The sequence below is a fragment of the Sminthopsis crassicaudata genome, chromosome 3, assembly GCF_048593235.1.
Source record: "Sminthopsis crassicaudata isolate SCR6 chromosome 3, ASM4859323v1, whole genome shotgun sequence".
Lineage (NCBI taxonomy): Eukaryota > Metazoa > Chordata > Mammalia > Dasyuromorphia > Dasyuridae > Sminthopsis > Sminthopsis crassicaudata.
Window position 1 is genome coordinate 830,135 of NC_133619.1, and position 24,461 is coordinate 854,595.

The window sequence follows — 24,461 nt, forward strand, 5'->3', positions numbered from 1 at the left end:
AAGGGGCCCCAGTCACCTCGCATCCTTTGGCCAAGGCGAAGCCCCCCCCCAGCAGCAGCATCACGCCCCAGGGCAGCTTTTCCTGGACCACCTTCCAGGTCAGCAGGGGGGGCGGGTAGAATGGGACTTTCCACTCTGCAATGAAAGGCAACCGAAGCCATAGTCCGGCAGCTGTGTTAGGGGCATGGCTGTCCCCCAAACGCTCGGGTCCCCCCGAGGAGGCCAGTTTTTCCTCGCCCCCACCCCATCTGTGGCTAATTCACCTTCTTCAGTCTGACTTCGGAAATTGAACTTGAGCTTCTGGGAAGGAATGATGAATAACAGGACGGAGATAAGGATCGCCACGGTGCCGTCGGACACGTACCTAAAAGGCGGACGAGCCGAGGGTGGGTGACTGGCCCCCGAGGAGCCGGAATGGCTCAGAGCACGGACGGAGCAGGAGGGTGCCGGGCCTGGGCTCCCGGGTGAGTCACCCAGGGCTGCCCTCCAGACCCAGCAGTAGCAGCAGCTTCTCTTCTCCCACCGATCCCTGGGGAGTCCCCCCCCCCCCCGGGACTAGTGATCGGTCACCCAGATGGGAGCTCCCGAATCCACCCCTCGGCTCGTAACCCAATGTCAGGAGCTGATGCTCCAGTCCCGTGGCTGGTGATCACCTTTTTTGGCATACACGTGCATAAAGATAGTTTGCAAAACCCTGTGCTGCCCATTTTCTCCATCCCTCCCCTTCCCCCCCCTCTAGACAGCCAGGAACCCACTATAGGTCAAACATGAGGGGGGAGACTTCACGCGGGCCCCCTGCCCGGCACCAGAGTTCCACAGCCCCCTCGTGGTGGGTTAAGCTGCCCATCCACTGGTCCGGGTGCCCAGTCCTGGGCGCCATGCCCCGCTCCTGGAGGTTCCTTTGCTGAGTATCATATGTCCTTCCCAGACACTCGAACCCTGTTCTCCCACACCCTCAACCCGGACTCCCTGAGCTGGGACTGAAGCTCCAAGATACTCCCCTTCCTGCTCCCATGCTCCCCCAGCCTCTCCCCAGGACCTCCAGGGCCAGGAGAGATCGGGCCTCTGCAGCCTCTACTCCCCCTCCCTCAGACACCTTGCTTTGGAAGTGACTTCCTGGTCCTGCTTCCTCTTCTACCCCAAGCCCCCTCCCCAAGCAGCCCGTCCCCTGCTCTCCCCCCACACACACACAGTGGTCCTTTGGCAGCACGATCGCTCTCAAGGCCCTGCTTTGCCAGAGGACGGGGACAAGGGCTCTGGCGAGGATCCCCAAACTCGAGGCTCTGCCCCTGCCTTGGCCCTCCCAGCTCCGGGAGCCAGGTGCCCGAGAGCCTGGGGAGGGCCCACCCTGGCCAAGGGAGCCAGCCCCTTACGATTTGTTGTCCTCCTCCCAGTAAATGGACTGCCAGCCCGGCATAAAGCCTGGATCCCGAAAAAGCCAGAGCAGGACCAGGAAGAGGAAGCTGATGGACACGTTGATCTCGGCGTAGGAGGGGGGGCCCAGCTTCTGGTACTCCTCCTTGAGCAGCAGGTAGAAAGCCTTCTCCTCTGAGGTCCTCTCCATCCCGATGCCCAGGTTTCTTTTCAAACTTTGGAACCAGAACATGAGTCAAGGTGAGCGTGGAAGCCTGGGGCCAGGTGGAGGCCTGCCCCCCCCCCACAGCCTTCCCCTCCAGCCCGGGGCTCTCACCTACCCCTCCTACTCCCCCAGGACAGACCCTAAATTCGAGCCAGACACGGACTATGGGCTTGGGCCTGAGGAGGACTCCGAGGGACAGCACTGCCTTCTCCTGGGGGCTCACAGGAGGATGGCTGCCCAGGACAACAACCCCTGCCCCCCCCCAGTGAAAAGGGTCCTGGGTCCTAAGGCTAAATCGAGACCCAAATCCCAGGTGTGCAATCACAGCCAGGGGTCCGCTACAGCTTCTCCCTCCTGCCTCTTGCCCTCGCCCCAGGCTTTATTCCAGGTGTTTCTGGGCAATGCTCTCGCTTTGCCCTCCCCACGGGGCAGCCCCCACTTACTTGACGCCCAGAAACACAATCTGGAGCCAGATCCAGGAAATGAAGAGCATCAGAATCATGTTGGGGAAGGCAAAGCTGAGCCAGGAAGCAAAATTGACGACATCTTTGTTTTCTGGGAACAACCTGGAGGAGGAGGAAGAGAAGAGGAGGGAAAGGAGGAGGGAAGGAAAAAGAGGGGGAGGAGGCAGCTCAGTCTGAGGAAGGGGCTGAGAGAGGGGCTGGACAATCCTTCCTCAGCTCCCTCCCACAGAAACCTCAAGCTGGCTGCGGGTAATTACTTTTTTCATTCTGAATTGAATCTCTTCCACCTCAAAAAAAACCCAGATCATTTCCATATTCTCTAGAAAACCATGAATCTCTCTTCTAAAAAAAAACAAGTGTTCAATAAATCCTACATGTTACTTTCAGAGTTGTTCAGTTTGTCTGCGCTTCCCTCCGACCTTCTCATCTCCGGATGTCTAGAAAGGTCTCAAGGACCCTATTTGTTCCCATAAGCACTGCTAAACTCATCGCTCTCTCTCCCTCCTCCCTTCCCCTCCTCCATTAAAATCAGGAAGGTAAAAAGAATTTTTTAAACACATTATATGTATGTGTGTATATTATATATATATATATATATATATATATATATATATATATATATATATATATATATTTATACGTATATGTATGTATGTATGTAGTCAAGCCATACAATCCATCCGGTGGAAATGGCCCCCAAATTCGCATCTCCTTCTGCCCCTGGAGACCACTGCCCTCCTTCAAGAAGTGGGCAGGCGTCCTGGTCATTGGGTTATTGTTCTGGGATTCCTGGAAGTGGCTCAGTCTCCCTCTCCTTCTCTTCCCTCTGTTGGTATTTGTTCGGCCATCCCCCATTGATGGGCATCCCTCCTTCCTTGGATTCTACCTCCTGTTTTTTCTTCTCCTTTGCAAAGGTTTTCTAGATAAGTCTTTACACCACCTCTGGAGGCAGACGCAATCAATACCTCCATTTTACAGAGGGAACTGAAGCAGGTCAAGGTTAAGTGACTTGACCAAGATCATAGAGTTAGCAAGAGGGAGTAAAATAGCCATACCCTTTGACCCAGAAATGCCACTGCTAGGCACACATCCAAGGAAGTCACTGACCAGGAGAAAGTCCCCAAATATCTGAAAGAAATGGCTAATGTGATGGTGACAAAGAAGCGTGGAAAGAACTCTGTGAACAGGCACAGAGTCGAGTCAGCGGGGCCTAGAAAACAATCCATGCAATTAAAATAAAAAAGAACACACAGAACTGAAACTGAACACTGTGAACCTCCCAAGAATAAGAAGTCATGGCTCTGCGGCAGTGCTGAGATATCCACAGGGGCAGGGACACCGCTCATTGTGTTGAGATTGAGATTCTACTGATCATGGACAATGATAATGATTGTGTATTGATAATTTTGTTGAGGAGGTTCTCTTTTTCTTTTTAAAAAAAATTGATTTGTTATGAAGGATGGGGGGGGCAGACAGGTGACATAAAAACAAAGGGTGTCAACAAAAAACAACTTGTCTAAATTCATCTGAAACTTACTTCTCTGACACACCACAGCTAGGTGACCCTGAGCACTTCCCTCAGTCTTTCCTAATGTGCCCTAGTCTGACTCTTCTGATCTGAGCTCAGAAAGAGGAGTCTTCCTAATTCTAGGGCCAGAGCTCTATCCACCAAGGAGCCATCTAGCTGCCCCTCATAATGCTCTTGGCAAATTTTTCAAGTTTTTTTGAAGCATTTTTGCATCATCATAGGATTTTCTCAATATCTTTCTCCTTCCCCCTTCCAGAAAGTCATTTCATCTAACAAAAAAGTACCTTTTTTAGAGAAAGAGGAAAAAATCAGAACATCTAATCAATTTATTGAACCACTACATCCTTTAAATCACCAAGATGAGAAGTAACAAGCCATTTGCCACATCAATATGGGAGAGAATTCTTCCCATATTTATGAATTTAAAGGTTTGAATCAAAAAAAAAAATCTAAGTATTTGTTCATTAAGTAGTCTGTCAAAATCTTGACTCTGCTCAGACTTCCACCCCATTAGCTGTCTCTTCTGGCTTGTAGTCATCTAAAAACTTAAATGGGAATTCCATCTCTGCCAGGGCACTGTGCTAGCAACTTCTAACTGGCTTCAGGACTTCTCTTTGGATCTGCCCATCCAAAACGCTCAACATCCACATCATTTCATCTTGCCCCAAAAAACAATCTAAGATTTGCTCAAATCCTCATGGAATCAAGAGTAAGCGATAATCACAGCCTTCCTCAGCCTGGTGGGGACCAGCTATCAAAAACCAAAACTCAAAGAAATGAGCTCAGCCTGGTATGTGACCTGTGATGGACGAATGGCTTGATGAGAGCCTAGTCTCCTATGGGACATATTCATCGGCCGTCACTTTAACGTGATATTCAAGTAAAGCTCAGTGATTCACTGTTAGGAAATAGCATTCACTTCCCCTTTGTGATAATCAAGGAGTCAGTTCTCTTCTGGCCCCTCTTCTGCCTATTTTACAAAGATCACCAGCAATGGTCCAGTCAAGTCCATCAGTGAGGTCATTCAGGAACTTGATTGGAGCATAGATCATCTAGGCACGGGGATGTGGATTCATCAAAAACAACCAAATCTGTCTTACTTCTTTGGGGTTCCTTTGCCTTTGTCATTGTTTTTGTCCTGTACTGTCTAGCTCAGCACTTCCTCTCTTCAGTAGTGAAGTCGGAAGTCAAGTAAGGCTTGGAGTCCTTTGCATCTCCTCTTCATCCATGATCATCTCCCCTGCACCCTAAAGAGGAGGACGACTCCCATCCACCCAACAACTTTAAAATGAAAGACTTCAGATCTATAGATAAAAGGATTTAGGATAGAGAGCATGACAGAATGCAAAATAGATAATTTTGGTTATGAAAAATTAAAGAATTTTTACATAAACAAAATCAATGCAACCAAAATTAGAAGAAAAGTAGAAAACTGGGGGGAATTTTTACAGCAGACAACTCTGATAAAGTTTCTCAAATATAGAAAGATTTGAGTCAAATTTGTAAGACTACAAGTTATTCCCTAGTTGATAACTGGTCAAAAGATGGTTTTCTGATGGGCAAAACAAGTGGTTTTCAGACGAAGAAATTAAAGCTAGATTCTATAACCATATAAAAATATATTTTTTCAATCTCTAATCACTATTAGAGAAATGCAAATTAAAACAATTCTGAAATAGTACCCTACACCTATCAGATTGGCTAATATGACAGAAAAGGAAGATGATAAATGTTGGAAGGGATGTGGGAAAACTGGGACATTCATGCGCTATTGATGGAGTTGTGAACTGATACAACCATTCTGGAGAGTAATTTGGAACTTTGTTCAAAGAGCTATCAAACTGTGCATCCCTGGATGCAGCAATATAGCTCTCCCAGTGCCTGCCTCTCACACTTTCTCCTTTTGCCGGAGGTCCACTCTTGCCTTGGTACTTGTAGAAATTTGATGTCGATTCCAAAGAGCCTTGGGAAAGCACATGACTTACGTGGCCATCTGTCCTGATAGCACCACATTGGGCCCAGTTCCGGTCAGAGTCGCCGTGCCTCCGATGCTGGCCGCATAGCACACACATAGTATCAGTGCCTTGCATGTATTTCTATTTTTTGCTGTTGTCTCCCTGCTCTTGACTTGGGAAACCACATTTTCCCCTGGAAATGAAACAGGAGTCATTACCTTGGGCACCAGCCTTGCCAAGTCCTCCCAAGGCTCACAGGCTGCAGGGAAAGTTTCACAGAATGGGATGACTTCCTTCAGACAGCAGACTGTCTCCAAGGCTTCTGGCCACATCATCCACCATTTAAAGGTACACCTTCCCCATACATCAAATCTGACCGGGGCTCACACATAGGAGCGAGCATTCGTACTTTAGGGAGGGTGCTAAGACCCAACAGCAATGACCCCCAGCAGCCCAGGGTCTATAAAGAGAGAGCTGCACCTGAAGCCAAGGATGGCACCTGCTAAACCCTAGAGAGGAAGGCTCGCGGCCCAAAGGCAGAGAACAGGTGGTCCCAGAGAGCACTTTGGCTTGGAAGCCCCTTCTAGATGCGGGATGGAGCTCTAGGGAAAAATGGTTTCCACCATGGGAGCCACAGGACCAATGGTGCACAATGTCTCCTTTAGAACAATGGGCAGCATTGACCCATTGACCCAGCTGATTCCATCAACCAACCAACAAGAACCCTTACTCCTCCTGGCTCATTCAAGGAAATGATTGTCCCTAACTAGAACTTGCCCCTTGATCAGGCAAGCCAGAGAGGAGGAGAGCCTGAGGGGAAGCCTCTCAGGCAGAGAAGGAGCAGAGAAGGGAGAGAGTGGTCCCACCCTCCACAGCCTTCCTGGAGATGGGCCAGCTGATCCTCAGCCCTGCCCCCAGGTCTCACCTTGGACTTCTTGCTCGCCTTTATCCAAGAGCTCGATACTGGGTGGGTGAGATACGTTCTCCTCGCCCGTCAGCTTCAGCTGGCCCAGCACCGCCTGGACGATGGGCACCATCATGGCCGTTGTGGCCGTGTTGCTGATCCACATAGACAGGAAAGCCGTGATCCCCATGATGCCCAGCATTAATCTGCACGGAGGATTTAGGGCCGGAGTCGGCTTCCTGCCCTCTACAGGCACCCCTGGAAGGCCTCTACCCACCCTGAGTGACCATCCTGCCAGATTGCCTGGTGTGCACCCCCAGGGTGAGCTGCCCATAGTGTTGCCATTTCCTCCTCAGGGGACCTTGAGCCCCACCGCCTGCCTCTTTTTATTGTGTGTCTGGCTCACACCCAACCTGAGACAATCGAGAAGAGACAAGCGAGACACATACAAGCCAGGAGAGACGCCAACAATGAGGAGGGTACGCAGGGCGATCCTCTTGTGGACATTCCAATGCTCCACCGCCACGGCCACGACCAGACCCCCCAGGAAGAGCATCGTGGTGTCTTTCATGTACTGGAGACATACCTGAGGGGCGAGCAGAGACAGCCTTCTGTGTGTTAGTCTGCCTGTGTCTGGCTCTGTCTGTCAGCCTGTGTCTGAGTCTCTCTGCCTGTCTGTGCCAGCTTGTCTGACTGTATCTGTCTGAGTCCATCTCCTTGTCTGCCTATGTGTCTGCCTGTCTCCGAGTCTGTCTGCCTGTGTGTCTGCCTATCTGCCTGTCTCCGAGTCTGTCTGCCTGTGTGTCTGCCTGTCAACACCAGAGTTCTAAAAGGGACTCTGCCATCTGAGTAACCCTCAGAGCCTCAGTTTGCTCATCTAGAGGGTGGGAATGACAAGTGGCCAGTACGACAAGAGAGGCTTATGGGGGCCAGTTGAGAAGACAAGGCAGGCAGGCAGGTTGGGTGCTCCCTTTAATAAGTCTAAATGGAAAAGTTCCTGCTGCCCAGTGAGGTGCCCTGAGACTGCAAAAGATTGGAAGGGGAGTGCCTACAAGGCCACTCAAGAAAGCAAAGCTTCTCGAATTTCACTTACCTCTTTGGAGTCCAGAATTTTGAGCAAAGGGAAAAACAAGGCAGGGAGGAGGGACGTCACAGCCAGGGGGATGACCTCTGTGCACCAGTACACAGCCATGAGGAGGATGACGTAGGCACAAGCAGCAGGCTGCAACACAAGTTGTCCTGGGGGTTAGGTGGCAGCCCCGCAAGCTGCCCCCAAGAGAGGCTCACTGTGCATTTCTAAAAGGGTGAGCTCCCCAAGTAATGAAGGGCCCAAGATTGGGAAAAGTGAGGGCTTCAGTCAGAAAAGTCCAAAGGGACCGGACTGCAGTCAGAAGATGACCCTGGATCTCCCTCCTCTCTCGTCTTCTGGGGAGATGCCCTCTGAAAGGCCAACCTATGAAAAAGGAGGAAAAGGGAGCGAGCTCCCCCTCGCTCCTTCCCTGATAGTGAGAGGAAGGACCAGCAAATCACAGGACGACAGCAGCAATGGCCAACACACAGAGAGATATGGCGAGAGCTGAGCGTTTTATAAATTTCTCATTTGATCCCCACGATGGCCCTGGGAATTCAGTGTCATCTCCTTTTTATGAAGGAGGAGCCGAAGCAAAGAGGGTGAAGTGACTTGCTCAGCATCACACAGCTAGTTAGATCCTCCTGACCCCAAGTGAGTGCTTTCCCGGCTGAGATGCCTCCCAAGAGCGAGCCTTGGGTCTGGAGCAAACACAGCCTTGGAAGTGATCTGGGCTCAGTTTCCTCCTTTGTAAAGTGAGGAGGACTCTTTACGATGTGGTCTCGAAAGTCCATTCCCCTTCTTAACAAAGAAGCCAGCAAAATTCGGGTCCCTGGGTGGCCACAGCTTCCCCCACCCCTCACCAAGGGGTAACAAGGCGAGAGAACTAGACCTCACGGACGGGATGAGACCAGTGGCCAGAAATGACTCTGGGAAGGAATATCTAAAACAAAAAGGATCAAAATGTGTGCTGGGGCGGGGGGCGGGGGGAGAGGATAAGGGTAGCATTGCCGTGTTAAAAAAAAAATCACCATTTGGGGAAATCCAGGAGTCAGAATGGGGCGGGGGAGGGGGTGGACAGTTGGGCAAGGAGGACGGGGAACAGAATGGAAATCTGATTTTCATGGGAGTAAACTACAGCCCGCCCAGGCAGAAGGAAATGGACGAGCAGCTCAGGAGGCAGAGCCCAGTCTGAAAAGGACATATTCTCATGACCAGGGTTTTCAGTCATGGGGAATCTGAGGGAACAGAGCAATGTTTGGGGCCGAACTAAATGATCTTTCAAGAGGTGGAGAAAGCAGTGATGGGACTGCTATTCAGTAAGTGCACCAATAGGGAGAAGTACATCGGAACTTGGAGAGGACGACAGGGACTGAGTGGGCTCCAAATCCAGGGTGACCATACCTACATTCAACAAGCATTTATTATGCACCAACTAGGTGCAACTATTGCTGGGACCTGCAGCAGCAGGAGAGCTACCTGACATTCTCCTGGGGGTGGGGGAGAAGAGCCTGCTACCTGGTGGCCATATTGGGGAGGGGTGAGGATTAAAGAAGCTTCCTGGAGGCTTTAATAACCCGGTTTAGCCTTGAAGGATTCTAGGAGGGGGAGGGGAGGAGTAATCTAAGTTTAAGGGGCAGCCTGAGATAGCCCACAATCACCTGGACAGAATTAGTCACATGAATTCTATAAGAGACTGTCTCAGGGGTGACTGGGGGTTGGACCCCACCTCCTTGTAACATTAGAAAAATGTGCCAGCCCCTCTTTAATACAATTCCTTCCCGATGGCCAGTCGGGAAAGGCGTGGGTCACTGAGCTCAGCACCTCAGTCCCCTGGCCTGGTCACCCTTCCAAAGCCTCTCCTCCGCCCTGGGAGTGCCCCGGCCCAACAGAGTCGCCACTTTCAGAAGTCGGTGGGCATCTGTAGCCCAACATCTGGCACACTGGTGCTCGGACCCAAGAGCCCGTTGGGCTGCAGGTAGGAGGCTACCTGGGGCTCTCTCAACAAACTCCAACTGGGTCCCAACAAAAGCATACTGTTTGACTCTGAACATCAAGCCTGCCCATTGTCTCTGAAAACTGAGAGACAGGCAGGTGAGAGTGGGGGTGACACAGCAGGCACAGGCTGCAGCACAACACCACTGGGGACACTAGTGGGCTCGGGAAAGAAACTAGAAGTGCAGGAGGAGGAAGCCAAGGCCAGGGAGCACGGGTAACTGTGCAAGGGGGAGCCAAGGAGAAGGAGCACGGGTAACCGTGCAGGAGGGAGAGCCAAGGAGAGGGAGCACGGGTAACCGTGCAGGGGGGAGCCAAGGCGAGGGAGCACGGGTAACCATGCAGGGGGGAGAGCCAAGGAGAGGGAGCACGGGTAACCGTGCAGGGGGGAGAGCCAAGGAGAGGGAGCACGGGTAACCGTGCAGGGGGGAGAGCCAAGGAGAGGGAGCACGGGTTAACTGTGCAAGGGGGAGCCAAGGAGAAAGAGCATGGGTAACCGTGCAGGAGGGAGCCAAGGCGAGGGAGCACGAGTAATCGTGCAGGAGGGAGCCAAGGCGAGGGAGCACGGGTAATCGTGCAGGAGGGAGCACGGGTAACCGTGCAGGAGGGAGCCAAGGCGAGGGAGCACGGGTAATCGTGCAGGAGGGAGCACGGGTAACCGTGCAGGAGGGAGCCAAGGCGAGGGAGCACGGGTAATCGTGCAGGAGGGAGCCAAGGCGAGGGAGCACGGGTAACCATGCTCCGGACAGCTCCGAAGGGCGGGAGCGCTATCTCGGGGAGCCAGAAGTGGATGCAGGAGCGGGAAGGAGACCCTGAGAGACAGCGCCGAGCTCCAGGATTGGACAGCTCCGAAAGTCATGGCCAAGTTCCAAAGAGCAACTTCGCCGGTCCGTGGCCTCTTCTCTCCTTCCCGGACACCGCCGCTAGGAGGAGTACGAGAGCTCTAGGTTGGAGAGCCCCAGGAGCCCGGGACACCGAGTGCTCTGCGGTCTATTCCTCAGGGAGATGCAGAGCACTGGGGAGGAGTCCAGAGGCTCAGGTAGGCTCGGACCCGGCCTTGGGCTCCTAACTCAGCAGCACCGAGCAGCTCGAGACTGCTAAGAGGAAGCAAGGGAGAGCAAGCAAAGGATGGGGGTGGGAAGAGGGGATGGGAAGAGACAAGAGATATAAACAGAGACACACCGAGAGAGACAGAGGAGGAGAGAGGAGAGAGAAACGGAACAGAGACAGAGAGGGAAGGAGAGAAAGTGGAGGGGGGAGACAGAGAGAGAAAGAAACATGGAGGAGAGGAGGAGAGACTGGTACAAAGAGGGAGGGAGGGGAGAGAAAGACAAACCAGACAAAGAGACAGAGAGAGGGGACACGGGAGGGGGACGGCAGAGGGACAGGGACCGAACGAGACATGAGAGGGAGAGAGAAACGGGAGACATGGGAGGGAGAGGGGAGAGAAACGGGACAGAGACAGAGGGAAGGAGAGAAAGTGGAGAGGGGGAGACAGAGAGAGACGGAGGACAAAGACAAGTTCAAAAAGGGAGGGAGGGGAGACAGAGGAAAGGCAGAAAGGGAGGGAGAGACGGGAAAAAGCTGGAGAGATGGGGGGCGGGAGAGGGAAACAGAGGTGAGGGGGAGAGGGAAAGAGAAAAAGAGGAGAGATGGGGGGGAGGAGAGCCACAGGGAAGCCAGGGGTGCGGGGGCGAGCCGCCACTTAGCGCCCAGTCCCCCGCAAAGTGGGGAGCGCTGGCCAGCCTGTTGGCAGCCCGCGAGCCCTAGAGCGGGGGGAGCCCCTTGCGTTAATTCATTGTCCCGAGCCCCCGAACCGCTCCTTTGGGCCTTCAGCCCGGGCTCCCGCCAGGCAGCGCTGTCCAATTAAAGGGGGTCTTGGCGGCTCTTGGTCCTGGCCCCGCTTCTGTCCGGACCGCGCCGCCCGTTCCTGATAGCCCCGGGCTCGCCCACCGGCTGTGCTCCCGGTTCCCAGTCCTGCCTCTGCCTGTCCCGGGCCCCGGCTCCCAGTCCTGCCTCTGCCTGTCCCGGGCCCCGGCTCCCAGTCCTGCCTCTGCCTCGGTCCCTACCCCGGGACCGCAGCGCCCCGCCGCTCCGCCGGCATTTATTCAGCACCTGCTTGTGCCGAGCCCCGGCGCTGCCCGGCGCTGCCCGGCGCTCCCCGGCCCCGGGCCCGTTCCCGGGCGGGCCCCAGCCCCCAAGCCCAGCCCCGGCCCCGGCTCCGGGCCCATCTTCACCTTGAACTGGGTCTGTATCATGAGGGGCACCAGCACCAAAGGGGTCATGAACAGACACAGAAAAGAGCCAAACTTCTTCAGGCAGCTCCAAAGCGAAGCCATCTTCCGTTGGGGGAGAGAGCCGGGAGCGGGAGGGAGGCAGCGGGAGCCGCCGCCTTAAGTAGAGCCTGCGGGAGGCCCCCGGGCCCCCGCGGGGGAGGGGAGGGGGAGAAATTCCCTCCCCCGAAGCTCAGGCCCGGCCCGGCCCTCTCTCCCCCCGGCCTTGGTTCCTCCCTCCCCGCCCCCCAACCTGGTCTGCGCCGGACGTCGGGATGGGGGAAGGGCTCCCTCCTCGGCCCTCCCGCGTTCAGGCCACCCCTCCTCTCGCCCCCCCCCTCCTCCCCGCAACGGGGCAGCGCCCGGAGGAGCGGACCCAGTCACACCCTCCCGCCCGCAGGGGGAGGCTCGGCCCGAGGGGCCGCCTCCGAGCTCCCCCCACACACCCGGGGGAGGCAGGAAGACGCGAGGCCGGAGGAGGCCGGGAGCTGCCACGCAGCAGAATCCAACTTTCCGGCCGGAATTCCCGCGTTGTCCCAGAGAAGCCGTAACGGACACTAACGCTCCCCTCCCCCAGCCCCCTCCATTTTCGCACACGTCCCCGGGAGGTTCCTTCCGTCTGCCCCCCGCCTGACAGACGTGCCCCCTGCCGCACTCCCGGCCCTGCCTCTCCTTCCCAGAGCTGCCTCCGACGGACACCCGCCCGAGGCGCTGACTGGGGGCCATCGAGGCTCGGACCCCCGCCCGGGCCCCGTGGGTCCAGCTGAGCCTCCAGCACTCCGACCTAACGACCGCCCAGCCCCAAGCCTCCGGCCCAAGCCGATGCGTGCGCCCCGTCCCTTTCCCGACAGCCCGAACCGACGCCGGCTTCCTCCCCGGCTCGCGCTCCTCCCGCCTCGGCTTGGCATTCAGTGGCCCGGCCCGGCCTCCCCGAGTCCCCCTGCCTCTGCCTCTAATCTCTCCTGCGCCCTGTGGCCCCCTCCCACCGAGCTTGGGACGCTCCTTGGCGGGTCCCAGGCGCTTGCCCCTTCACGGAGTCCCAGCCCCAAGCGGGACCAGCTGGCTGAGCCCCTCTCACGGGCGCCCCCCGCTGGACGCGAGCCTTACACAAACCCTCGGGAAGAGAGCTGGAGCGGGGCTCGGGCGGCGCCCGGACGCGGCGAGGGGGGAGAGGCGGCTCCCGCAGAAGTCTCCCAGGATCCCAGAGCGCTGCCAGTGACGGGAGCCGGAGCCGCTGCTCGCTGTTTGGCCGCAGGTTCTTCCCGACCCTGGGAGCTCCCCGAAGCGGTAGCTAGGACCGCTAGACTTTCCCGTTCGGAGAACGTGGGGCTTAGCGTGAGGGGCTGTTTGCAGACCCTGAGGCCGCCAGGTGGGGCACAGAGTGGCCATCCTGCCGGCCCAGAGTTCAGATCCGGCCTCGGACAGAGGTATTAGCTGTGTGGCCCTGGACAAGTCACGTCACCCTGGCTTGCCTCCATTTCTTCATCTGTAAAATGAGCTGAAGAGGGAAAGGCAAGCAACTTTGTCTTTGCCGAGAAAACCCTAAATGGGGTCATGGAGGGTCATTCGACAAGAACAAATCCATCGTTGCCACTGCCTCTGCCTGGTAGGGGGGAGTGCACCCCGGTTCCGGAGGGAGGTTTGTGCTTGAAGTTTTCACCACTCCATCTTACTAAATGCCTTTGTAAGTTCTAATTAACTCTCTTACTGCAGGTCAGCCACCAGTGGAGAGTCCTGGGAGGATCGGCGGACTCCCCCCAAGCAGTAAGTTCAGGTTGGCGCCATCCACCGGAGGTGGGGACAGTCAGACATCTGGCCAGATCTAATGCTCTGTTCTCTGCAGCCTTGGTGGGTCACCCTCTTCTCTTAACTGGCTTCTCTCCAGGCTGCTCCTTGTCAGTCTTGCCTGGATTTTCATCCAGTTCCCACCCACTAACCGTGAGTCAGAGTCAGTAATCACAATATTCTGGAGCCGTCATAGGCCCTCTGCTGAGCCCTGGAAATGTAAAGGCGTCAGGGTGGGCCTGCCTGTAGAGGCTTACACTCTAAAGGAACATTAACCACCTTAAGAAGAAGCTGAAAAGGCTCAGGGAGTCGGGGTCCCATGAGCTCCTTTGGCTGCTTGGGACGTTAGCTGAGGAGGTGTCCATAACAGAGTTTCTGGGAATTGTGAAGATCAGGAAAGCAATAGGGTGCATAAATATGAGGTGAATTTCCTAGACACCTCTTCAATAATGGAACATCTGGGAGGAGCTGTCCCAAGTCCACCCCCACACTCTCCATTTATGAATGCTACTCAGAGCTCTTCTGACTACTATTTCCCGTCCACTCTCACGGGCTCCATGGTCATCTCAATGTTCATGATTGTTAGATCTACTTATCCCCCTCAACTTCTCTGCTGACCTCTGGACTTAGATCTCAACAGCCTTTGGGCCATCTTGAGCTAAGTGACCACTGGCAGCCTTCATTGTCCAATATCCAGTTCTGAGTCACAGACCCGCTAAACGGGACTTGTCCACAGCATGTGGGAAAAGGAGGAAAAAGCAAGCAATAGTAGCAAAGATATGACTCAGAACTCAGAAACAGAGCAGGCTCTCGCTGCAACTCTAGCCTATCCTACAGAGGAATAAGCAGGGCAGAAATCTGAGACCCAAAGGGAACCTACAATTCTACCAGTTGGCCAATACTGACAGAGGCCAGCAGCATCAGCTCACTCAGATCCAAGACCTGGTCAGAAACCTGTAGAGGTCAAACCAAGGGGGCAGAAGTTAAACATAGTCTTGGATCAGAAAGACCATTTGGAAAATAACAGAAAATGTGCAGATCTCCAGCCAAATGTCAAGACAACACCCCCAAAAAGCAACATGATCAACAGTTTCCAGAAGCAAAGACTCAAAGGAAAACCCAGAATGGGCACAAGCTCAATTAAAATTCCTGGAAGAGACAAAGCAGAAAGGTTTTTTTTTTTTAAGTTTAATTTTTTCACAAAAACATAAGGGAAAAACTGGAAAAGAAATGAGAGTATAACCATAGCCAACAAAGAACTGACAGAGATGGATAGAATTTTAGAAAAGTTAAATATGATAGACTTCTGGAGGAAACTGAATGGGAATAGAAAGGAGTATGCCTTTTCTCAACTACATAGCCCCTTCACAAAAATTGACCATACATTAAAGCATTAAAACCTTACAACTAAGTGCAGAGAATCCAAAATATTAAATATATCCTTTCAAGAATACAATGCAATAAAATTATATTTAATAAAGGACCATGAAAACATAAGTTTAAAAATAATTGGAAACTAATTCTCAAGAATGAATGGGCCAAAGAACAAATCACAGAAACAAATAACTTCATTACAGAGAATAAAATCAATGAGACAAAATGCCCAAATTCATGTAATACAGCAAAAGCAGTATTTAGGGAGACTTTATATCTCTAAATGTTTATAACAACAAAATACAATACTCATTCCTATTTAAAAAAAACCACTAGAGAGCATAGAAATAAATGAAGCTTTCCTTAAAATAACATTTATCTAATACCACTAGCAAACAATATCTGTAATGAGAATAAACTAAAAGTCTTCCAAGTACAATCGAGGTGAACCAAGGTTGCCCATTATCACCACTACTATTATACAGAAATATTACCTAGAGTACTATAAGAGGGGGGAAAAAACTGAATTAGATGAGGAAACAAAGCTACATCTTTACATAAGTTTTTGTATTTTGTGCATGTGTATTTCAACCATAGGTTAGAATCCCTACCTTTTCCAGTAAGCAGGCCATATCCTTGTTCATACCCTTTTCTAGCCCTTCATGCCAGGAGGTGAGCAGTGTGGTCCTTAAGTAGGCTGCCAAATCCCACTACAACTTCTAGTGAGAAGACCACCCTGTGGCCTGGGCAGGATGGTGACTAAGACTCTGAGTGTATCTACATCTGCTACTCTTGTCACTTGCCCACCACCACAGAACTTTAAAATAGGTAGAAATGGTAAAATGGCATGAGTGATGTCTTTTGACTCAGTGTAGCAGAGTTGCATGAAATCATTAGCCTCATTCCTTCTGCCAGAATTGTCACAATATAGCAGCAGGACAAAAGAACAACTGATCATGACACTGGATACAGTGGATGACCTTGACATCTATGATATCTAACCAAACTCCAAGCTTTCTACAGCAGCTGCTTCAGTCACTTTCAAAGTTATGGAATTAATTGTCCTCATCTTCCCATTCTAACAAGGGAAGTTTTCACATTTCGGGGTTCCATACCCCAATAACTCACTGATGAGATTGAAGCCATTGGCTACTTGTAAGATACCATAACTGAAAAAAAGAATCTAAATTCCATATTTTAATAAATGTTAAAACTGTCTAGATCTCTTAGAACTGGAAAACAAATTAGAAATAAAATTTATCAGTCCACTTAAAGAAGGTCTGGGAGTGATTCTATTGGGGGAGAGGAATATATTAGCTGTTGGGTGGGGAGAAGGGAAAGGAAGGCCAAGGATTCAGAATCCAGAAAGTTGTTTTAGTAAGCTCTTTTTTTATGTGTGTGTGTGTGGGGGGGGTGTATATGTTTTCAGTAGAGGTGAGTGAATGAGAAAGTGGATCTTGGCTGATTCAAACAAAAATTTTAAAAAACTCATGTCCTAATCAAAGGGCAGCTAGATGGTTCAGTGGATAGAATCCTTGCCTGGAATCAGAAAGACTCATTTTCCTGAGTTCAAGTCCACTCTCAGACACTTTCTAGCTGTATGACCCCCGGGGAAGTCATTTAGCACTGTTTTCCTCTGTTCCCTCATCTATACAAATGGGTTATGAAGAGTTAGACAATGCTGAAATGATTGAACAACATCAACAAATATGTCCAAATTTGAACTCATTGTCTTTATCTTTAAGCCTTCCTTATCTTTATTATTTAAAAGGCAATACTATCCTCCCACTCCCCCAGGCTCCCAACCTAAGAGTCTACCTGGACTTCTCACTATCTCTCAACCCTCCCTCCCTCCTTGTATCTCATCTATTGCCAATATCAACCCATTTTGTAACATCTGTTGTCTATTCCATTTCTGCAACATCTCTTGTCTATTTCATATCTGCAACATCTCTTGAATATTTTATCACTGCAACATCTGTTGTCTATTTTATCTCTACAATATCTATTGTCTATTTTTACTGCTGCAGCATTTCTTGTCTATTTCATCTCTGCAACATCTCTTGTCTATTTCATCTCTGCAACATCTGTTGTCTATTTTTACTGCTGCAGTATTTCTTGTCTATTTCATCTCTGCAACATCTCTTGTCTACTTTAGCACTGTAACATCTATTTCATTTCCACAACATCTATTGTCTATTTTTACTGCTGCAGCATTTCTTGTCTATTTCATCTCTGCAACATCTCTCACCTATTTCACCATTGCAACATCTATTGTCTATTTCGTCTCTGAAACATCTCTTGTCTATTTTACCACTGCAACATTTGTTGTTTATTTCATCTCTGCAACATCTGTCTACTTTACCACTGTAACATCTGTCTATTTCATCTCCACAACATCTATTACCTATTTTTACTGCTGCAGCATTTCTTGTCTTTTTCATCTCTGCAACATCTCTTGTCTATTTTGCCACCACAACATCTATTGTCTATTTCACCTAGGAAGCATTAACTTCACTTCTGAATTATCTCTAGAAAAAAAAACCCAGTTCTCTCCTCTCACACTACTCCACTAAGACATGTAAGATCTTGTGCTGAGCCAAACTGGAAGATCCAATTAGATATTAGATATTTACCCAAGAGACTCGGAGGTCAGTGCTTGACTTCTCGAATTCTTATCTGACTTTGGCCATATCACTTTGAGAAGCCTTGTGGGACCTTGGCTACATTTCCTGCCTCTGGCCCCCAACCTGCTCACTCTGCTCACTCTGTGTGTGGTGGTCTCTATCACCAGGGCTGGCATTGCCGGGGGCCCTGTGTCCAGGCTAGCACAGAACTGAATTCCACATCATTGGTGATGTTCAAAATGTTTCCTAGACCCTTTCCAAAGCTAAGATTCTAAGATTCACTGAGTCTTTCACACAAACTCTTTGAAGTTCAGGGAGGTCATTATCAATTTTAAGAGCAAGAGAGAACAAAAAGAAATCTGAGCCTGCAATGGTTTTTGCTTCACATCATTAAGTAACAGGCTGCAAACAAATGGGCATTTGTCCCATAGTCTCTGAGATTTCTAAGCAGAGCCCCCAGATTCATTTATTTCCTCAACACTTGGGGGAAGGGGGCTTTCCAGCTCTGCCAAGGCTGAGGTGAAAGGATTGGAAGCTTGGGCCCCTGATCTGATGAGGGAGCAGCAGCCCATGACTGTGAAAATTATCCTGAGAGGATGAAAGTCCCTCATCTGCCCGAGGGAAAGGGGCCAAGGGCTGGGACAGCCAAGGGCTCCTGAATCTTTGCTTCTCCTCCTTTTCTTTCCCCCTCCCAGCTCAAAATGCTGAGCTTTCCCATAGTTTGGATAAAAAGCTCCTTGTCCTCTGCCTGCCAACAGAGTCAGAGCGGGCATAGGCGCATCCGGCTACAGCCCCAGTCCCAAGCTGCCGCCAACTGGGCCCCAAAGCTCTCTTGGCAGCTGAGAGAGTAAGTGTGGGAAGAGTCTGATGCAGAGTCCTGTATACATCCGGGGACCAAATGCATTTCAGCTCCTCCCCTGATGTGCTGGGACCCACTCTCTGGAGATAGCCTCAGTTGCATACTGCCACAGCTTGTCCACACAGCATGGCATGCCTGTGGTCGTCCCTCCACCCCCACCTACCTCACCAATAGAGCAAGGCTAGCTTTTGCTGTTCTTTGTGATCTCCAACTCCTGAGACACAGTAGGTGCTTAATAAACCCACATGTGTGCACATACCTGCATAATATGCAAACACTTTTACTCTTGTGCACATAACATATGTATGCACACGTACCCAAGTCTTGCACAATTCTGCAATTTTAGGAGACAAGCTGAGGGGGGAGTTTGAGGACCCAAGGTCATGAAAAATCTACCTAGAAGACCTGGACAATGCCATCTCAGGAGCCTCACATGGACTCCCTCTGCCTGCCATATTTCTTCAGGGGAAATTATTCTTCTTCCTTCCTTTCCCCTCTCTTCACCCCTCTCTTTTACTCTTCCCCTCTCTCTCCTCTCTCCTCTTTTTCCTCACCTCCTATTTCTTCTTTTCTCCTCCCTCCCCCTCTTTTCACCTCCTATTTCTATCTCCTCCCTCCTCCTTCTCAATTTCTCTCCTTCCTCCCTTCCTATTTCTATCTCCTCCCTCCTCCTCCTTCTCACCTTCTCTCCTTCCTCACTTCCTATTTCCATCTCCTCACTCTCTCCTTCTTCACTTCCTATTTCTATCTCCTCACTCTCTCTTTCTTCACCTCCTATTTCTATCTCCTCCCTCCTCCTTCTCCTTCTCACCTTCTCTCCTTCCTCCCTTCCTATTTCTATCTCCTTCCTCCTCCTCCTTCTCACCTTCTCTCTTTCCTCACTTCCTATTTCTATCTCCTCACTCTCTCCTTCTTCACCTCCTATTTCTATCTCCTCACTCTCTCCTTCTTCACTTCCTATTTCTATCTCCTCCCTCTCTCTTTCTTCACCTCCTATTTCTATCTCCTCCCTCCTCCTCCTCCTTCTCACCTTCTCTCCTTCCTCCCTTCCTATTTCTATCTCCTCCCTCCTCCTTCTCCTTCTCACCTTCTCTCCTTCCTCCCTTCCTATTTCTATCTCCTCATTCTCTCCTTCCTCACCTCCTATTTCTCCATTTCCCCTCCCCTTCTCCCTTCCTCTTCTTCCTTTCCCCCTGCACACAGAGAGACTGCTACGCTATTATTTGCATTAATTCTGAAGATTTTCCTCAGCAAACATGTCGGGTACTTCCTTCATGGAGAAGACTATTAGGCCATGACAAAGGATAAGCCCAGGCCTGGCTTCAACAGACAGGGATGAAGGACACATTGTCTAGGAAGCCCCCAGCAGCACTGACCCCACCTGAGTCTCTCAGCCTAAATGGCTTTTTGCCCAGGTTCCCCTCAGATGCTGATCTCAGTAGGATATCAGGAACCATCTTTTCTACAGTCCTGGCACAGATCTCCAAGACTCTGCCTTCAAAAATTCTGACCCAAGGCTGGTCACCCAGGGCCAGAGCCCTGAAGGGTCCACCGAGTCAGAGCACCTCCTGCAGGAAACCTTTGCGACCCCAACTGTCAGTGCTCTCCCAGTGCCTAAATGACCTATGATCTGTATCTCCCCAAAGAAAGCTAAACCTGGGGAAGGAGGGAGCATAGTCCTTTTTCCCAAAGTGGATTTGGGGTAATGTAAATGACTCCCTTGTGTGCTATTTGCTATTATTCTATTTCTGTCTTTTTTCTGTATAACTCTGAATATATTGACCATCTCCCTCAGTATCCCCCACCCCCCAATCACTTCATGATTACAAAAGAAAACTCACTGGATTTTGAATAGGTCCAAAGAAATCATCACCTTCTCTTTATCCTGTCCAATAAGGCACCAGTTGGAGCTTAGCAAATGCTAGTTGTCAAACTCTTTTTGACCCCATTTGAGTTGCTGTTGGTAAAGATACTTGAGGTGCCATTTCCTTCTCCAGCTCATTTGACAGATGCAGAAACTGAGGCAAACAGTGAAGTGACTTGCCCAGGACCATACAGCTAGGAATGGTCCAAGGCTGGAGTTGAATTCAGACCTTCCGGACTCCAGATCTGGCACTGCTTCCTAACAAGTCTGTCAGCTATCCCAATAGCTTTTATCAATGTTACAAGTATTATCTCATTTGATAGATTCTATTGGAAAAGCTGACAAACTTGCTGACAGAATCAGGGTCCTAAAGATGCCTAGTGGCAATCAAACATTAGACTGATGCTAATAAGGAGATATTTAAAGGGAGTCCATCTGATCCTTCTATTTTTCCACTTGTCCAAGATAAGAGAGGGAGACACCATTGGGGGAAGCTGGGGGAAGAGCCAAGGAAGCTAACAGTCCTTCGGGGAAGACGGACCATATTCTGAACCTGCATTGGTCAGATCCAGAGTGACCAGGATGCTGAAGGATGCTGAGCATGTGCTGGATCATGCTCAGACCAGCCGTGTCTTCAGTTCTCTCCAAACTCCACCCTAAACCCACTTTCCTTTCTCCCCACTTAGTTCAAGTCTCTTGGGGGCAGGAACTGCTTTCCTTGTTTCATGTATTAGGATTTCCACCACTTAAGGCACTTAAAGCTTAATAAGTGCCTGTTGATTTTATGTCATTTGGTTTTAGGAGTGGAGGCTGCTTCGGCTGGAAACACGAAAGTAACCACAAGGCCAGCATCCCTACCTGCACCTGGGAAAGGTTCCATCTTAGTCTCTCCCCCTCCTCCCTCAGCATCTTTCTTTGACTTACATTGCCTCCACCCAGACTAGAAAACTACTCAAAAACAGCTTAGGTCTAAAGAGGTGTTCATGAGAGTCCCCATGACACAAACGCGCGGTAACAATGGTCTTCAGGGATAGGACAGCCTTCATCTCACCTCACAGAGTAGTGTACAAAAATCATGTAAAATACACACTAGTCCATTAACAATTAATACAATTCCCTTCCTTTCATACAGCGCTTCCCTGGTCTTTGGATTCTCCTCAGAAGGAAAAAAACATGGAGTTATCCGAGGGGTAATAGCCCAGCATTCCTGCAGTCCCACTTTCTTTCATCCCAGAGCTCGTGGTTCGACCCCTACGTTCTGGGACTCCAGGAGGCAGGGAGGTGAGGTCGCTTCTGGAATACTGGGCCTGGAGCCAGGAACACCCGAGTCAAATCCAGCCTCAGCTACAGTGGGGGCGATAACAGCACCCATCTCTCAGGGTTGTTGTGAAGACCCAGTGAGACAGTATTTGTACAAAGTGCTTAGTGCACAGCGCCAGCACATGGTGACATCGTCCCCTGGCCTCCACATCATTCCCTGGCCTCCACATCCTGGGACTCCTGAAAAACAAGAATAATAAAACTATGATCTTCCGGGTAGTTGGTGGAGGACAAAAATCCCAGTTTTTTACTCCCCAGAATTGTGGTTCAGTCTCTTGGAGATCTTTCCTGTCCTTTCCTGTTCAGGACACAAGGGGCTCAAACTGCAGGAAGCAAAGCCAGGCATATCACAGAAGAAACTCTCCTCCTGTCTGTCATGTCTCTCTCTGTTTCTCTCGGTTTTTCTGTCTCTCTCTGTGTGTCTTTGTTTTTCTGTCTCTGTCTCTTTCTCTATTTCTCTCTTGTTTTTCTGCCCCCCTCTCTCTGTTTCTTTCTCCACATCCTGGACATCCTCTGCCTTCTCTGGCACTATTTGCTCAAGGCCACCTATGACAGAGAAGTTACATGGGAAGCAGTGGGAGAGGGGAGGGCGAGATGGAGGCTTGATGTCCAGAAACACTGGCTCGAACAGAAATACAGGGGCCTCCTCGAGGCCCCCTCCTTTTACTGGAGAGAGTTGGGACTCAGAAAGGGGCTGGGAAGAGTGCAAGGAGGGAAGTGCCAGAGTCAGTCAATAATGTCTGTTAACTGCCATCTGGGAGGGGGTGGGGGGAAGGAGGGGAAAAGTTGGAACAAAAGGTTTTGCAATTGTCAGTGCTGAAAAATTACCCATGCATCTATCTGGTAAATAAAAAGCTATAATAATAACATTTTAAAAATTTAAAAAAGATTTGTCTTTTATATGCTCTCCTACTCTATCTCACATTTACCATTCTTAGTGTCTATTTTATCTATTGTATATTGTCTATGTGTCTATTATAACCTTTCCTCATAAATAAATCTACTTTTTGTAAAAAAAAAAAAAATACTGTATGTTAAGTGGCAGACACTGAGCTAAGATGGGGGAGGGCATGAGAAAAAGGACTGTCATATGACAAAGTTCACAGTCTTATGGGAGAGAGAACACATAAAAAAGAAGCTAAAAAGCTCAGAAATGATAGAAAGTCCCCACAGGGTCCGGAAGGAGGACCTTACATGCCAGTCGGTCTGGGAGGGGTTTTTCAGCCAAAGTCCGGGAGGGTCCCCAGGGTTAGGGGGCTGAGAAAGCATGAATTTCATGTGGAAGAATCAAGAATTTCTGGAAATAATGAAATCCAGGAGATGGGGGGCAGGGAGGGGGGATGACGAGGTGAACTCCTTCAATGGGTGACATCTATTAGATTTGAGAGGGAGAATGGGGCTGATTAGGAAGGGACTTAAATATTCTCCCTTGCTTTTCCCTCTTTGCTTTTCAAGCTCTCCAGCTCAACAATTTGGAATTGGCTCGGAATCCCAAAGAGATCTTAGAAAAGGCAAAGGGACCCACGTGTGCGGAAGTGTTTGTGGCAGCCCTTTCGGTAGTGGCAAGGAACTGGAAACTGAGTGGATGCCCACCAGTGGGGAGTGGCTGAGTGGGTGCCCACCAGTGGGGAGTGGCTGAGTGGGTGCCCACCAGTGGGGAGTGGCTGAGTGGGTGCCCACCAGTGGGGAGTGGCTGAGTGGGTGCCCACCAGTGGGGAGTGGCTGAGTGGGTGCCCACCAGTGGGGAGTGGCTGAGTGGGTGCCCACCAGTGGGGAGTGGCTGAGTGGGTGCCCACCAGTGGGGAGTGGTTGACTAAGTGTTGGGATGGGAATGTTATGGAATAGTATTGCTCTGTAAGAAACGAGCAGCAGGAGGATTTCAGAGAGGCCTGGAGAGACTGACAGGGACTGCTGCTGAGGGAAGTGAGCATCCTTGTACACGGCAACAGCGAGATTATCGATGATCAACTCTGACGATGATCAACAATGAGAAGACTCCAGGCAATTCCAATAGACTTGGAGGAGAAAGCGCCATCCCATCCAGCGAGGGACCAAGGAGACCGTGGATGGAAGCAGAGTATTTTCACCTTTTTGTTGCTGTTGCTTTTTGCTCGTTGCTTGTTATTGTTTTTTTGTTTTCCTTTTGTGCTTTTTTTCTCTTTTGATCTGATTTTTCCTGCTCAGCATGCTGAATATGGAAATCAGTTTAGAAGAATTGCACTTGTTGAACCTGTATGGGATTGTTTGCTGTCTTGGGGAGGAGGGAGGGAGAGGAGAGGAGAGGAGGGAGGGAGAGGAGAGGAGAGGGAGAAAATGTGGAACACAAGGTTTTGCAAAGGTGAATGCTGGAAACGATCTTTGCACGTATTTGGGAAAATAAAATACTTAGATCATTATACACTTCAATAACGATACTGTATGAGGATGTGTTCTGATGGAAGTAGATATCTTCAATATAGAGAAGATCCAACTCACTTCCAGCTGATCAATGATGGACAGAAGCAGCTACACCCAGAGAAGGAGCACTGGGAAATGAGTGTAAACTGTGAGCATTTTTTTTTTTTGGTTTTTCTTCCCAGATTATTTTTACCTTCCGAATCCAATTCTTCCTGTGCAACAACAACAACAACAACAAAATTCGGTTCTGCACAGATATATTGTACAAGCATATACTATAAGATATTTCATATGTGTGGGACTGCCTGCCCTCTAGGGGAGGGGGTGGAGGGAAGGAGGGGAAAAATTCGGAACAGAAGGGAGTACGAGGGATAGTGTTGTAAAAAAAATCACCCAGGCATATGTACTGTCAAAAAAAATAGGTTATAATTATAAGAATTAATTTTTAAAAATACTATTAAGATCTCC

General features: G+C 50.3%; 1 protein-coding gene and 1 long non-coding RNA gene across 2 annotated transcripts in view; one reads left to right on the forward strand and one right to left on the reverse strand.

Moving 5' to 3' along the window:
* Positions 1 to 11,962, reverse strand: part of SLC13A5 (solute carrier family 13 member 5) — a 19,322-nt gene extending 7,360 nt beyond the window's left edge. The window contains exons 1-9 of the mRNA XM_074297722.1: positions 11,732 to 11,962; positions 7,524 to 7,652; positions 6,880 to 7,016; positions 6,452 to 6,636; positions 5,557 to 5,719; positions 2,023 to 2,145; positions 1,374 to 1,589; positions 264 to 364; positions 17 to 135 (exon numbers count right to left, since the gene is read on the reverse strand). Of these exons, the coding sequence (XP_074153823.1) occupies positions 17 to 135; positions 264 to 364; positions 1,374 to 1,589; positions 2,023 to 2,145; positions 5,557 to 5,719; positions 6,452 to 6,636; positions 6,880 to 7,016; positions 7,524 to 7,652; positions 11,732 to 11,833 (1,275 nt within the window). The 5' untranslated portion in view covers positions 11,834 to 11,962. The remainder of the gene's footprint in view (positions 1 to 16; positions 136 to 263; positions 365 to 1,373; positions 1,590 to 2,022; positions 2,146 to 5,556; positions 5,720 to 6,451; positions 6,637 to 6,879; positions 7,017 to 7,523; positions 7,653 to 11,731) is intronic.
* A 157-nt stretch (positions 11,963 to 12,119) lies between these two features.
* On the forward strand, positions 12,120 to 14,715 carry LOC141560073 (uncharacterized). Its single transcript, XR_012487622.1, has 2 exons — positions 12,120 to 13,022; positions 13,481 to 14,715. It is a non-coding gene; the product is annotated as an uncharacterized LOC141560073 (long non-coding RNA).
* The last annotated feature ends 9,746 nt before the right edge of the window (positions 14,716 to 24,461 follow it).